Source organism: Choloepus didactylus, chromosome 2 (genome assembly GCF_015220235.1).
Source record: "Choloepus didactylus isolate mChoDid1 chromosome 2, mChoDid1.pri, whole genome shotgun sequence".
In the NCBI taxonomy this organism is placed as follows: domain Eukaryota; kingdom Metazoa; phylum Chordata; class Mammalia; order Pilosa; family Megalonychidae; genus Choloepus; species Choloepus didactylus.
In genome coordinates this window covers 241,186,361-241,201,504 of record NC_051308.1, presented here as the reverse complement: position 1 = coordinate 241,201,504, position 15,144 = coordinate 241,186,361, and the positions used below count along the sequence as shown (strand labels likewise).

Sequence of the window (15,144 nt, the reverse complement as noted above, 5' to 3'; positions counted from 1 at the left end):
AACTCTGTCATTAGAATTTAGAATGGACTCTTTTGCTCTTAACAGTTTATTTCCGTTGTGACCACCCTAGCCTGGGCCCTCATCATCTCAGGGCTTCTTTCACTTATATATCAAATACTTGGGGAGCACAGCTGTCTAGTGCTGTAGGGAGGCAAAGTGGTATAACATACAGTTCCTGGCCTTTCAGAGCTCATAGACTGGGTAAATAGGGTATTATAAAAATAAATTAATAAATGCCAAATGAATGGGAAAGAGTGGTCTGGGAAGCTCCCATTTTGAAGTAGGAAGTATTTGAGTATGGGTTTGGGGTAGACTTTGGAGTTATATTGAGTAGGCTGTGGAGAGGGTTTAAAAAGACCCCTTAGCATCTGCAGTTCAGACAGAGGTCAGAGTGTGAGCCAGGTGGTGATACTGGTCATCTAGTTGGAAAGGTAGATAGGCAGGGACGGGATCTTGGAGGGCTTTGAATTCAAGGCTAAGGATGTAAGCGTCATACGGCAGAGGTTTAAGTGCTATTCTTGGGGGGGGGGCGGGCAAGACAGTGTGGGACTCACATGTTGAAATCTGTGGTTTTGAAAAATTCTTTAGCAGAGGTCTCTAAAATAGGGGAGATGAGTAAACAGGTTAGCTGGTAGGAAAGAGGAATAAGGGCCTGGCCTGGGATCTTACAGTAGAATGGGCAGGAAAGGAGGGCATTGAATGACCTTTCTTAGGAAGAATACTGATGACTTGGTAATTTGCTGTTGGGGCCAACAGGAAAGGGTGGAGCCATACATAATGGTTCCATGACAGAAAGTGGTTACTACTGTAGATTCTTATCTGCATTTTACAGAAAATGTGGCAGTGAAGAGCATGGATTTTGGAACCACGCTGTTTAGATTTAAATTCTAGCTTTGCCTCTGAAGAGTTCAATGACTTTGGTTTGGTTACTTACCCATCTGTGCCTCAGCTTCCTTATCTGTAAAATGGGACTAATCGTAGCACTTTCTTCTTAGGTTGTGAGGATTCTAAGTAATATATGTGAGGCTCCTGGCAAAAAGTAGGTGCTTAATAAATGTTAGTTTAATGGCTGATGTTTCAGAGGATTACATCAAAATTTAAGTGGAAGAATTGTGATCTGAAGTCAAATTTGTCTAACTCCCCCATATTATCCCAGTGCCCCAAAATCAACTTTTCTCAGATGCTGTCTTCATCATGCCTGCCTCTCCTAGTAAACCTGTTGTATGTCACTTGGCATCAAGCCCACATTCAGATGTCATGGCCCTGCCATTACACCATCTGACTTATGCCATATTGCCCACCTCAGCTCCATTTAGACTTGTTCTCTCCCATAACTCACCTTCCATTCTCCACCTATGTCCTTCAGGGAGGCCTTCCTACCTCCCATCTACCTCCACAAATGTTATCCATCCTTTAGAACCTGGCCTACATCTCACTGCCTTGCTGAATGTGTTCTGGACTATTAAAGGCCACCTCAGTCTATCTCTTTCCTTGGCACCTTTGCTGCAGGTATGAGCTGCAGAATCTCACAAGCTTCCTTAGCTGGTCTCTGCATTGCAGCCAGTCTGTCCCTAATCCACACCCTATATGCCACACTGCCACTGGAACAATCCCTAATCCAGCCTTTTCACGTGACATTTATGCTTTAAACTTCCTACCAGCCTACAGTTAGGAGGACAATTCTTCATTTTGGCCTAAAAGGCTCTCTGCATCCTGATCTTGACTGCCTCTTCAGTCTTATCTGCTGGCACTCCATTTTACACACTCTGTCCTCCTTGCAGTTCCCGTTATGTTCTGCATGCCCTTCCTGGTTGTCTCCTTTGCTTGAAGCCCTGTTGGAGCCCACCTGGCAGGCTCAAGTTCTTCCTTGTCACTTCCTCTAGGACATCAGCAGGAGAATGAAGTTGCTTCCTCCTCTAGCTCCACCCACCACCCTTTGTTCCTCTGCTGCTTCTGTTTACCTGTCGGCCTTCCGTCGGGATGGAGTTCCTTGGGGGCAGTTGCTATCTCATCCCTGTCAGTATCTGCATCTTGAGATGCTACAGCATGGCAGCCCAGGATGTGCGTTGATCATATGAATGACAGTTTCAAGTAACGAAAGGTCACTCTTCTTCAGACTAGGAGAGTGAGAGCTTGCTTTTCTTGTGCCTTGAGAGATTTTTCCTTTGAACTACTTGAATTATATTGAAAATTGACAATGATGAGTCATATCTTAGAAAAGAGTGAAAGCCGAATATGCCGAACTCTCGAGGATGCAGTAGGAGGTTCCAGATAAATCTTGCAGGCAGTCTGGCCCCTCAATGAATTTGCCGGGCTGACTGAATCCAAGTCTTCAAACACGGGGAGTGGGAGGGACTCTCCCTCCCGGTGGGCAGGTGATTTATTGGCCCGGAAGCTTCCGTATGGATTTAGTTGTGAAAGGGCTCCCTGCGAGGTGGGGGCTAATGTCCGGGGCCGGGCAGGAGGCCAGCATCGCGGAGCCGGAAGGGGTCGTGGGGCCCAAGCCCTCATTTTGCAGCCAGAGGCGCCGCGTCGCGGAGCAGTGGGAGCCCTGCCGTCGCGCTGCTATGTGCGCCGGGAGAGTGGCGTGGAAGCCCGGCGACCCGAAAAGAGCTCTGCGGGAAGGGCCCTGAGTGCCCAGCGGAGCGCCCCGCGGCCTGCGGGTGCCCTCTCTTCGCACTCATTGCGGTAGGAGGAAGTTTTTGTGCTTTGCTGTCCTTAGTTTACTCCTGTTCGGAAAGGAGGAAACACCTTAGCGCTGAAGGCCTGAAAAGCTTTGGCCGCGCGGCCGGCTAGATCCCTGGGGTGGGGGTCATCTGGCCGGTCGCGCCCCCTGGCTGCAGCCGGGCTGGGGCTGGGGCTGGGGCTGGGGGGGAGCCCGGGAGGGGCCGGAAGGGGACGGAAGGTGGCCGATCCAGGCCGCCTTTTGCAGCCGCCCATGGCCGCGCCGGGCTCGGCGCCGCGCTTCAGCCTCCTCCCCTGGCGGCGGCGGCGGCGGCGGCAGCAGCCCCAGCCCCAGCCCCAGCCCCGCGCCCTTCGGGCCCCCGGCGCGGCCTTGCCGCGGTCACACGCCGAGCCGTTCTTAGCCGCCTCCGCCGTCGGCTTTGAAGAGCTGGAGCCTAGTGACAGGCGGGCGGCCTGTCGCCGCCACGGACTCAGTGCGCCGGCCGGGTTTACCTGTGGCTGCCGGGGGCCGCCGCGGCTACGCGACCGAGAGAAGCGCAGTGGGGTGGCCGCGCGGGACCCGGCTACGAGCCCCGAGGTAGAGGTCGGGAAGTCCGGGGAGCTGCCCCTCTGGGGCAGGGAGAGTCTGCCCCGGAGTAATGGGACAAAGTGAAAGTCTCCGGGCCGGGCTTGGCGACGAGTCTGAGACTAAGAAAACGGGGGTGGGGAGGGGCATCAGGAGGAAGGACGAGGTGCTGGCCATTCTTTATTTCGTGGCTTGGAGTAGCTTTTACTGAGGGAGATGGCAGGGCAGGCCAAGCGGGGATTTGGGCTCTTACTGGGCTTCAGCGATATCGGTGCTTTCCTGGCGAGTTCCTTGGATTTACAAAAGGGCTTTTTAACCGCCTCAAGTGCCCTTTTGGAGAAAAGTCACCAGGTTTGGTTCTGCTCCTCCACTTCTGGGGAGCTTCGTTCTCAGGTGGAAAGCACTTGTGCTGTTTTATTGAAACAAGGAGCACATATACTGTTTATATCTTCGTGGACCATTGCAGACTATCTGATGGCACTGAGGGAACAGATTGCTTTTTAGCTTCAGACACGGGACGCCCTTCTCTTAAACGTGGTGCCCTGTTTGGTGTGCATAGGATAAGGGTCTGATGAAAACTGTTAGGGGACTGCTCTGGCCAGGGATCCCAGCTGTGCTGCTGAAATATTTCTCTGAGCTTAGTCAATATTCCCTAGCGCCAAGACTTTTTGTGGTTGTTATTCTGCTGATTGCAGATATCTTTGCTTTGCTGACATCCTGTTTTGTTTTTGGTATTTACATCCATTTGTTGTTTCTTTTATCACAGAAACGCTTCGTTAAGGGGCTCAGGCAGTACGGCAAGAACTTCTTCAGAATTAGAAAAGAGCTGCTTCCCAATAAGGAAACAGTGAGTACAATTGGACTTTATGTAACTTGATTTTCTCCTCCTTGCTCCTGGTGCTTCTCTGCATTTGATCTTATGAAATGGTTTCCTTTAACCCTGTACTGTGCTGGGACTCAGGCTGGCTTCTAGGATTCTATTCATTTTACTTCCTTCATTTTTAATTGTAGCTCATGATTTTATATGGTAAAGCCGCATATTACGTTAACCCCTGGAGAAAAGTGGACTTCTGTTGTATCTGTAAGAGCAGAAAGGTCTTCCTGAGGGTTAGTTAGTAGTTTAACTAATTAACATCTAATTTTAAACGCAGTGGATGAAATGGAAATGTCGTTTATCACTAGTTTGATTTGGTAATTGGCAAAAGCCATCAAGTAAACCAAACGATAGAACTAAGAGGTTTGTAGCCAAATCTGCTTTGAGTTCTACTGGGACTTTTCTTTTATTCATCGTTGCTATGTTTTGAAGAGGAGTTTTAACTCTTTAGTATTCTGGCCCTAGAAGTTTGCACTTTTCATTGGACAAATGCATAAGGGTTCTTACAAATTGCTTCAATAAGACTTTTAAAAAATCCTTTGGTACTTTATAAAGCTAGGAGTCAAATCTGAGTAATACCCTTGACAAACTTGGGGTAGGAGAGTTTGCTGAGGAAACTTCAGAGTGAAGTTACATGAAGAGAATGCTGGGAATCGTCTCATTTACCTATAATTGCCTGCCCTCCCAAATTTGCAGGTGGTATTGGAGGAGTCGGGGGGAGGTTAAGGAATAAGGAGACTGGGTGGAGGAGGACCAGCCGCTTCGGAATCTCTGTGGCTGCAGCAGGCCCAGTAACCGGAAGTGCCCTTCAGGACTTTAGGGGATAGGGGGAGGGATATTTAATCTGTCTAAACATAGAGCTGCTTTTTTTATGGAGTAGAGGGGGGAGATGGATAAAGAATATCTGTTATGAAAGTGGGTGGTATGTTTGTTTGTCTTGATTTTCTAATTGGGTGTTGTTTACTGATTTCCTGTTATTCAATTTCAATCCTGTTAAAAAAAATTGAACTATTTCTGGGCACTTTTTCTGTAGAGGACCTTAAAATAGTGACATACTAGGGTAAAGAAGGTTTCTGAGATCTCAGGTATATACTTTTATAAATTAGTAGTTTTCATCAATCAGATGATAATTAGATAAAACTTTTAACACTTATTGTGCATGTAAATATTCTTAGACTGGTCATATTGAGAATGGTGAAAAAGGGAGGAACTTTATATATTAAAATGTGTGTGTTATATATAATCAACTTATTTATTGCTTTTCCTAGAACAGAAAGAGTATTTAAGGTGGGACAGTGACAGATATTTTAAAGTTTTCTGAGGAATTTCAGTTATTTGAAGTTTGCATTTTTAAAAATAAAGTACCTTTAACAAAGGTGCAGGAATTTTGGTTTAGCTGAGTGAAAATGAGAGATCTAGCAGTAGATTTGTCTTGAAGATGTTATCGGCCAGATTGTAACCTCTCAACTCAAGTTTTAGCTATCCCTGTGCTCTGCTAAAAGTTGCAAATCTTGCAGGATTTAATACATTTGTCAAAAATTATTTTATCTTTCTGTACTAAAAAAGTTAATTTATAATAGTGAGATTAAACATTAAATCTAAAAACTATTGCTAGCAATTGAGAATACTAGACAGTTTTATCTAGTGTTTTATCTTCTGGTGGAAGTGACTCTGAATAACCTTTAACTTAACTAGGTAAGACTCTTCTCATGTTTTTCTTCTTGCTCTTAGTTGTCCCTTATTCTTATTGATGAAGTCTGGTTAATAAATAGTCTTTTCCCTCTTGTAGAGAAGTTCTCAAAACATCGACCTTTTGAGCTGACTCAGGTCTTCCTAAGACCCTTCCCCATCATTCCACTGATGACCCTGTTTCCACCACGTAGCTCCTCTCTTCCCTTCTGCTCTGGCACCCAACAGTCTTCCTATTTCCAGCCTCTTCATCAGGGCATGGTCATTGGAACTGATAAGAGAGGTTATTCCAACTCAGTAGAGGGTTTATTATGGCCTTTGGCGTATGATTTTTGCTGGACATTCATAGTGTTTTACTGTTTTTTGCATTAACTAGGAGAGGTTTGGTGGATTGTAGGGTAAATCAATAGGTAGTCTAATCACCTGGAGCAGGCATTCATCTCACATTTTCCTTAGTTATCAATATAGCTAACCTAGTCATTCATAACCTTTAGGGAGAGGAGGACAAAGGTTATTTGTCATTTTTGCTGCAGAAGATAAGAAATTCTGCTTGTATCAATGTTTTTAGTTTAAAACTTCCCTGGTAGAGAAATTTTAATATCGTTCCCCTTTTTATAGTAAATGCATCTAATCTAGATACTTTCTGCATCCTCTTTTTGTCTACCAGAATTATTAATTCCTTTCTTTGTTATTCTCAAATGACTTGAAACATCAGAAGAGTGTTAGCCTCCAGAAGAACACTTGCCTGTTTGGGCATGGGAGTGAGGGTCAGCAGGCCCGTGTTCTATTCTCGGACCAGCCCATAACTACAGTACTGGATTCATCTCTTGTAACTGTGCAGTCTGTTTTGAGCTGCTCGTTGGGAAGTTCAGGTCAAATCTTGTCAAGAAGTGGGAAGTTAATTTCCTCTATAATGGTGTTTCTTTGCATGAGAATTTTGTAGGTGCTCCAGTTTTTATAAAATGCTTGGACATCTTTGTCTGCTGTGCCTGAGAGTAAAGAGGTGATTCCTACTCCTCGATTTTCATGTGAAGTGCCTTCTCTGCCACTTGCTCTGAGATCTTTAGGCATGTTATTCAACCTCTCTGCCCTTTCATTTCTGAGCCTGTAAAATGGGGTGATAATTCCTGTACTCTAGAATTGTTAGGAGCACTTGAATGAGATAATGTCTACAAAGAATGCATAAATAATTTGAAAACGATTGCTCTTCCCATCTACATCCAGTACTACACAAAGTAGCTAAATTCTATGGAAAATATTGAACCTGCATTTAAAAAAAAAATATCTGCTTTTCACTCATCTGTCTTGTCTGTACTCATAACTGGAAAACGAAAAGTGGTAGAAGGCAGTACCTGGTTTAAAGAATATGTTTCCTGGGTCTTGGAGCTTTGTTGAGAAGACTTTCATTCTTACCAGTTCATTCAGTTGCAGTTATGTCAGAGAGGTTCCTGGTGGGCATGGACATAAACAGCTTTCCTGGCTCTTTTGGCTTCTTGTGTTTATTACACAGGAGCTAAATCTGACTTTTTTTCTGAACACTGCTGCCCATTGAAATGGGAATAGTGGCTCTGCCCGGAAAACCATGTTTATAGAGGTTTAGTTGGATGGGTAGTATGTGTTAACCTTGTGGTACCCAAGAGAGTAAATGCAAGTCATGTCTTTTAATATCAATCATGTGCAAATATCCTGTAGTTTATTATCTTTCTTCCCATTCTCCCTTTCTCTGTAACCATTTGCCTCCCCTCAATATACTTGAAAGACGTATAATTAGTAGGTAAAGTACAGTAAGAAATTACAGCAGAGCATCTCAGATTGACCTTGGCTGAATACCTCTTCTCTCTCAAGATGTTGTTTGGCCTAAACCACATCAGAGTTTGGATGTTAGTACATTGGTATAAATCACAGTCAGTGTCCTGTGGCTGAGCTTCTGAGAATTTGATGGGGAACCAGGCCTATTAAGTTCTGCTTTGACCACTGCCCCTTTATCATTGGGTAGATGAATTACATGGCCTCTTATCATGTTAAATTAACACCTAAAAAGATAGGAAATCTATTTAGCTTAATTATTTGGAAGGGATAATGTTAGTTATCTGGAAGATAACCTCTTGGTTATCTGGAAGGGAATTATTTTGGATGATTCAAAAATAATTTTTGTTTTATTTTTAAATTCATTGCCATTTCTTCAAAATCATGAGATAATTATATAAGTATATACTTGTACATACATCTGTCCTCTCTCACACTCAGAACATCTCTGTGTTATTTGTACCGAAGACTTTTTTCACCTGGATGGTGCCCTTGGATTCTGACCTTGTGTGCCCCTCTATATGCTGCTGCTCCCACACCTTCAGAGAGCATTTGATCCTAGACAAGGAATACTTTCTCAGTGACCTGGCACTGCTGTTCTTGTCTCCGGTGTCCTGACTTGGTAGAGAAGAGAAGTCCCCAGAATGTTAGATGCTAGAGGGAGACAGAAGATGAAAAGACGTGTGTCCTTGAGTATCTCTCCTCTCTCCCAGTTTTATTTTTGAACGCCTCGTTCAATAGAGGTTAAGTTCATGTTATTTGTAAACCCAGATGGTTGTACCTTAAAATTTGTTACACTAGAAACTCTTTTCTACTCCCTCTGTTCAGAGCTAAACATTCTGTATAGTTCAAACTTTTTAAAATGTTAGATACCCATGGAGCACTGTAAAGAATGAGGGCTCTATAAAGAAAAGCAAGGTGCCATCCCTGCCCCTCAGGAAGCCGACATTACAGTGGGGAAGATGACCTATTTACATATCTGCCATAATCTGAGGGTTCTGGTGGAGATGCAGGCCACACAATGTGAGCTCTGAAGCTGTGGCTTCTGGAAGCCTAATTTGAGGTGGTGGCATTTGAACTGGGCCTTGAAGGAAGAATGTTTTTGACAGGCCATGGTTGGGAGGGTGGAGGAAAAGCAACTTTCCCAGTTTTTCCACTGGCAGAAATATGGGCAAAAGCATTGTGCCAGTTTGAATGTATTATGTCCCCCCAAACGCCATTATCTTTGATGTAGTCTTGTGTGAGCAGAAATATTAGTGTTGATTAGATTGTAATTCTTTGATGGAGTGTTTCCATGGAGATGTGACCCACCCAACTGTAGGTGATAAATGACTGGATAGTTTCCATGGAGGCGTGGCCCCACCCATTCAGCATGGGCCCTGATTAGTTTACTAGAGCACTGTATAAGCTCAGACAGAAGGAGGAAGCTTGCTACAGCCAAGAGGGACACTTTGAAGAATGCACAGGAGCTGAGAGGAGCTGCAGATGAGAGACAATTTGAAGACGGCCGTTGAAAGCAGGATTTTGCTTCGGAGAAGCTAAGAGAGGAAAAATGCCCCAAGAGCAACTGAGAGTGACATTTTTGAGGAACTGCAGCCTAGAGAGGAACGTCCTGGGAGAAAGCCATTTTGAAACCAGAACTCTGGAGCAGACGCCAGCCACATGCCTTCCCAGCTTACAGAGGTTTTCCAGACACCATTGCCATCCTCCAGTGAAGGTACCAGATTGTTGGTGACTTACGTTGGATGCCTTATGACTTTAAGACTGTAACTGTGTAACCAAATAAACTGCCTTTATAAAAACCAATCCATTTCTGGTGTTTTGCATTCCGGCAGCATTAGCAAACCGGAACAGGCACGGAGACAAGAAATAGCAAAATGTGCCCAGCAAGTACACTAGCATGGTTGGAGAGCAGGTTGCATGAGCTGGTGGTATAGGACTTGGTTCAGGCATAGGACTTAGGTGGTAGACTGTGGGGGATCTTGAATTCTCTCCAAAGAGTGGATAGTGGGGTGACCTATTGAAAGCTTTTAAGGAGGGAAGTGACAGCATCTGAGCTGAGCTACAATAGCGTTCTTGAGCAGCATGTGGAAGATGGAGACCAGAGAGGAGCTCTTGTAATAATTCAGTCTTGTAAGAAGATCAAAAATGGGGAGTTGAAAATTGATTTATTTATCTTGGTTTTCTATATTGAAAAAAAATGTCACTATTTTTTGAATGGGACCAAGAGCCCAGCAAAGGGGCAGTAGGTTTGATGCCTTTTTTTTTTTTTTTTTTTTTTTTAAACTTTGAATGATGGGATGAAAAGTATTAGAGATTTAATTTTTTTATTTGGGCAGTAATATGAATATCTACCACCTTTCTCAGCCACATTTCTGGGAATGAAATCTATTAAATACATACATAACAACAGAATATTAATTGTTCATGCAAAATATCTTTTGCATAGAGAATATCCCCCCAGCAAAGAATAAATACTGTTGAGAAAGGGCTTCAAGACTGAGTAATCAAGATTGCTAATATTAAGAGGTTAAAAATAGCATTTCAGTATGAGCTTTCAGCATGAAATGTTCTGACTTCAGAATGTAACTGAACAATTTTCTGGCCTTGGTAATGCTTCATCTAATGTTACATAACAAAGTATAGACTTCCTGAATAGGTTGCTACTATTGAGAACATATAGATATGTTATAGCCACAGTGACAATGTAGAAGGTCCCTGGTTTTAAACCTCGTGCCTCTGCTACAAATACTGTATATCCTAACTCCTCACAGTAGCCAGGATGTGCAAGCCAGAAGCAGCAGCATCACTGGGGATGTTAAAATTGCAGATTCTCAGCCCCACGCCCCACCCTTTTCATTTTGAACCAGAATCTGCATTTTAATAAGCTCTCCCCAGGTGATCCAAATGCACATTAAAGGTTAGGAGATTGCTGTTTATAATCATGTAGACCTGCAAATCCTAAACATATTCATTCTTAAATAATGTCTTTATTCTGTTAAAATTGTAAATTGTTTCATTATTAGGGCTTGTTTTGTTTTTCAAACTATTAAGTAGTGTTTCAAACATAGAAAAATATCTGGGCTTGTTTTCACTGTGATTAATAAAATATCTTAATATAGCTTCTTTCTTCCCATCTCCCACTTCCATTTTTTCCTGGAAATACAATTTTAACTCTTATTTCATATAAAAGCTGTCATCCTTCTCTTTACCTTTGTGGCATGCTGTCACAGTATGTGAGTTAGGCTAAGCTAGGCCCTGTCTTAGTTGCTAACAGAAATCTTTATTTGAAAGGATGGCCTTCTCTTATTGATATATTGAATTTTATGTATTCTTTAATACTACAGTGTTTCCAGGTTTTTCTTTCTTTCACTGGCACCTCTTAAATACAGAAGAGAAATAGAAGTACTTTGGAGGGTTGTCAAGATGGGCACAAAAAGAGACATCCATATATATATACCCTACCTTTTCTCTTAACTTGTCCTGTAGATACAGACAGAGCTGGAATTTTCCATTCAAGGCAAAAGTGATTGCCAGTATAAACAAGCACTGCATTTTGGCAGCAAGTACCATGATCCTATAGCTATTCCAGTGCAAAAGGTTTATTCCCATTAAAGTGGAGCAGAGGCTTTAATCTATTAATTCTGATAATCTAAACTATATGGATATTTGACTGGGCAAAGGTCCAGTTTTGATTAGAGTAACCTAAGAGAGATTGGCTAATCCCCTTGTGTAAGTGAAGCAGTTAAGCAGTTTGCATATAAGAAACTTTTGGTGCTGATGTTGGGGGGGAAAAGGAGGCTTTTAAAAATTAGGTGATTTTTGTTACCAAGGGCCTCGGATATTTCTTGTTCTCAATCTGAACCTCATAGCATGCCTTTGACCTTTTCTTTTTAGAACTTGTGGGAATGGCATGAGAGTGCTTTAATTATATGAAATGTAGTTCCTGTAGAAACTGCACCAAAATGAAGAATGTCTGGACTTTTAATTTGTTGTTGAACAAAATGCAGCTTACAAGGATGAGGGTTATTTATTTACTATTGGTATTTGCTAACCTGTATTTCTTATGATTTGACTAGTCTTACTACCTAGATGACTTTTAGATGGAAGGAAGCATTTATGACTTTTAAGCCTAAATAGACTTGACCATTTTATAGGCTTGTAAAACAAATTGAAGGTTTGAAATGGTCTTTAAAAAGACTTGAAAGTTGTTATTATCATGGTTATATTCAATGTGTTTGTCCTCTTGGAGCTCACATTTTATGTCATAAATAAATATTTTTTTAGGCTTCGAAGTTCTGTGAACCTATCTTGACTTTGAAAACTTTACCGATGTTTAAAACATACATCTGTTAGAAAACTGACATTAAAAATAAGTTTTAAAATGGATCTGAAATTATAACTGTTGAATAATTGGTTAATGTTCATCTTATTTTTTTAGTTATGCCCTTTAGTAATTCATTTAGAAAAATAGAGTAAAAAGTAATTGTATTGTTTTGAAAAGTAAAATACAACATTAACTACAGTCTTATTCATAGCTGCTTACCAATGGAAGAGACATCCATTCCCCTCTTAACCCTCTCCCTTTTTTCTTTTGTTTGTAATTTGAAAACTGTTGTGTTATGGAAATAGGAAAATGCAGGAGAAACCTTTCTTGGGACACCAGAATTCCATCAAGCTAAGTTTTCTTTTCAAGATGTTTAATTTTCCAATTGCATTTCAGTATTAATGGCGCTTGTTATTTTTTCCACTTTGGAAATACGATTCTTTGTTTTGCTTAAGTCTTTTTTTCTGAATCTTCTAAAATCTTTGTCTTCTTAAATCTCTTTTCTGAATCTTCTAAATCATGACATCGTGATTTCCAGAATGTGGCCATTGAGGTGTATAAGCCATCAGAATTGGCAAAGTTGGGAATTTGGAGGGAACTTTCTTTTGAGAACCTTTGATAATGCGGTATCTATGCACTGTTGGATGGGATGGGATGTTCCAGTGAGTGAGGGAGCACTTACCCAGGGGGCTCACAGTCAGATGAAGGGGCCAGCTGGGCTTGTGTTCTTCCCTGGGAAGTGACTGAATTAGTCATTTTGTTGAGAGTATCCAGAGCTCATTTATAGAGGTCCCACTTGTGCTGCACATCCAGAAAGCAAGAAAGACCTTTCCTCTGAGGGCCTCTTGCTGTAACACACAGAGCCCAGTCCTCTCTCTCGGTGGAATTTTATTTTGTTCAGCCTTTTAAAAATTGATATTTATCTCTCTTAGTCCTGGACTTTGGAGTCTGCTTCCTCTCTTTTTCCATGCATTTCTGTGCATATGTGTGTATTTATATAGAATATAAGGCCTCTGGGCAAGGACTTCATTTTTAGTGTCTCTTCATGTTTTGTTATAGGCCCTTAATGTTTTTTAAGGATGAAGTGTGTGTGTGTGTGTGTGTGTGTGTGTGTGTGTGTGTGTGTGTGTGACTAATGAGATAGAACTGCATTGTAACCACAGATATATAATTACTGGTCCTAAAAGTAGGTTAAAATTCCACAACAAATTTAAAGAAAAATTTACCCCATTTTTTCTTGTGGTGGTTTTCATGATCTGCTCTGAATTGGCTTTCAAGACTGGCTGACACTTGGACGGCGTAGGCCTTTTACTATGTGTAATGGATGGAGCATCCATGTGAACTCAAGGGGCCAGAGACTAAGACTTGTGGTTCCTTGTGTCACACTGGACCTTCTCGTGCTGTTTATTATGGGCAGTGAATCAGCTCTGCTGAGTGCATGTAGTTTTGTTTTCTAGATTATAAGATTGAAACCCATTGTTTATTTTTCTCAGCAGGTTTATAGAGCAAATCAAGAATAGTAAAGTATTGTCTTGAGCAATACAGTAGCCATTAGCCAATTGTATCTTGACTTCAGAATGATCATTATGATCTAAAGAGAGGGAGGAGGAAGTAGGTGTGTGTGTGTGTGTGTGTGTGTGTGTGTGTGTGTGTGTGTGTGTGTGTGTGTGTGTGTGTTGGAGGTAAGAGCCAAAGGAGGTAGAAGCTTCAGTGTTACCAGATCTCTGCAGCTTTGGAAGGTTCCTCTGTTTACGGATTTTTTTTTTCTTTCAGTCTGTTAGTGAGTCACTGTCATATGCCATTTTATTGTCTCAAAAAAAAAATCTCAGGAACTTTTATCCTGTGGTTTTCTCTTTGAGTGAAACATCACTGAAGATGTTATGAAGAATATTCAGATAGATTGAAATTTCCTTCTATGATGCTTTGATTATATATTTTTACCTGCTGTGATTGTCTCTTTATTCCCATGTGCAGGAGTTGGATTTTTCTGGAGTATGACAAGAAATAGTGACTTTCGTGTGTCTGATTATTTTAGAGAGCTAGAGCAGCTTATGTCCAGTGCCTTAGGGCTTGGTGATTGTTGATTTAGGTACATGCCTCCTAAGGTCAAAAGTTTGCTTCTCTTTCCCATACATGCTCAGTTTTGGAGATGTGGTAACGAGGTACATTGAATCAGTCAGAGATTGATAGCCTTAAGTTGTCAAGGGAAGTGTTTTAGCTTTGGAGAAAGAAGCAATTCGTAGAATAAATAGGCCCAGTATACATGGCCAATTTGAACATAGTACAACAGGTAGCTAGTGAATTCTGGACAAAACTCTGTAGACTTTCTGGAGAATGTGGGTTAAAAGAGAAAAACAACTTTTTTGTAAATTCTGAAATTGGCTCTGTTCTTTAGAATGAATTTACTTTCCAAAACTTGAAGCCTGTATTTCTTTTATCCATGTAAACCTCCCAAGTGACTCAAGAGAAAAATCCATATGCCTTTGTATCAAATTATGTCCACCAGATAATTAGTCAGAATTGATATGGTGAAAGGATGAATAATACCTCTTTATATCGCCATTTTGCATTTATGTTTAGATGTACAAGTTTGCGAATAGAAATGTGTGTTCATTTATCCAAAATGTTTGTTTTAGGCCCAAACTAAAGAGTATTACCTTCTTTTACACTATACTCTGTTGTAATTGCTATTTTCCCAAATGTCAATGTATTTGTTGGACAGTTTTTCTAGAAGTCAGTAATTTAGGTAGGATGTTACACTATATAGGGTGAATGTAAAAAGTTTGTTTATTCCTAATAACAGTTGCTCAGCAAGCACTTAACTGAGCTTACTTAGCTGAGAAAATGAGACATGGTTCTACTCCCTGGGGATCTCTCCAAATAAGACTATTTGGTTACCACAGTGCAAGTTGGAGTGAAACCAAGTCTGAATTGTGTGGTATGGACATTAGGGGTTAATGGGAGTCGGGAACTGAAGATGAGGGCTTGGGAAATTGAGTACATCCTGGAAGATGTAGAGTTAGAGCTTGAAGCTTTTCGAAGAATCGGTGTTTTAAAATGTTAAACTTGTTTGAAATGCCTTACTAAAGAAAGACCCTTGAAGCATCCTAGTTGTCTGTTGAGGTGTTTCCCAATGCTAATCCCTCTAAAGCATTCCTGACAAAGTGGCTTCCCTGTGGCTCCTAAGCAGCTGGTAAC

General features: G+C 41.7%; 1 protein-coding gene across 9 annotated transcripts in view; it reads left to right on the top strand.

Annotated features, from left to right (window-relative positions):
* RERE (arginine-glutamic acid dipeptide repeats) overlaps positions 1–15,144 on the top strand; it is a 771,648-nt gene that overhangs the window by 695,213 nt on the left and 61,291 nt on the right. For all 9 annotated transcript variants that reach the window (XM_037828609.1, XM_037828611.1, XM_037828612.1 and 6 more), the window contains one exon: positions 4,017–4,097. In XM_037828609.1, the coding sequence (XP_037684537.1) occupies positions 4,017–4,097 (81 nt within the window). The remainder of the gene's footprint in view (positions 1–4,016; positions 4,098–15,144) is intronic.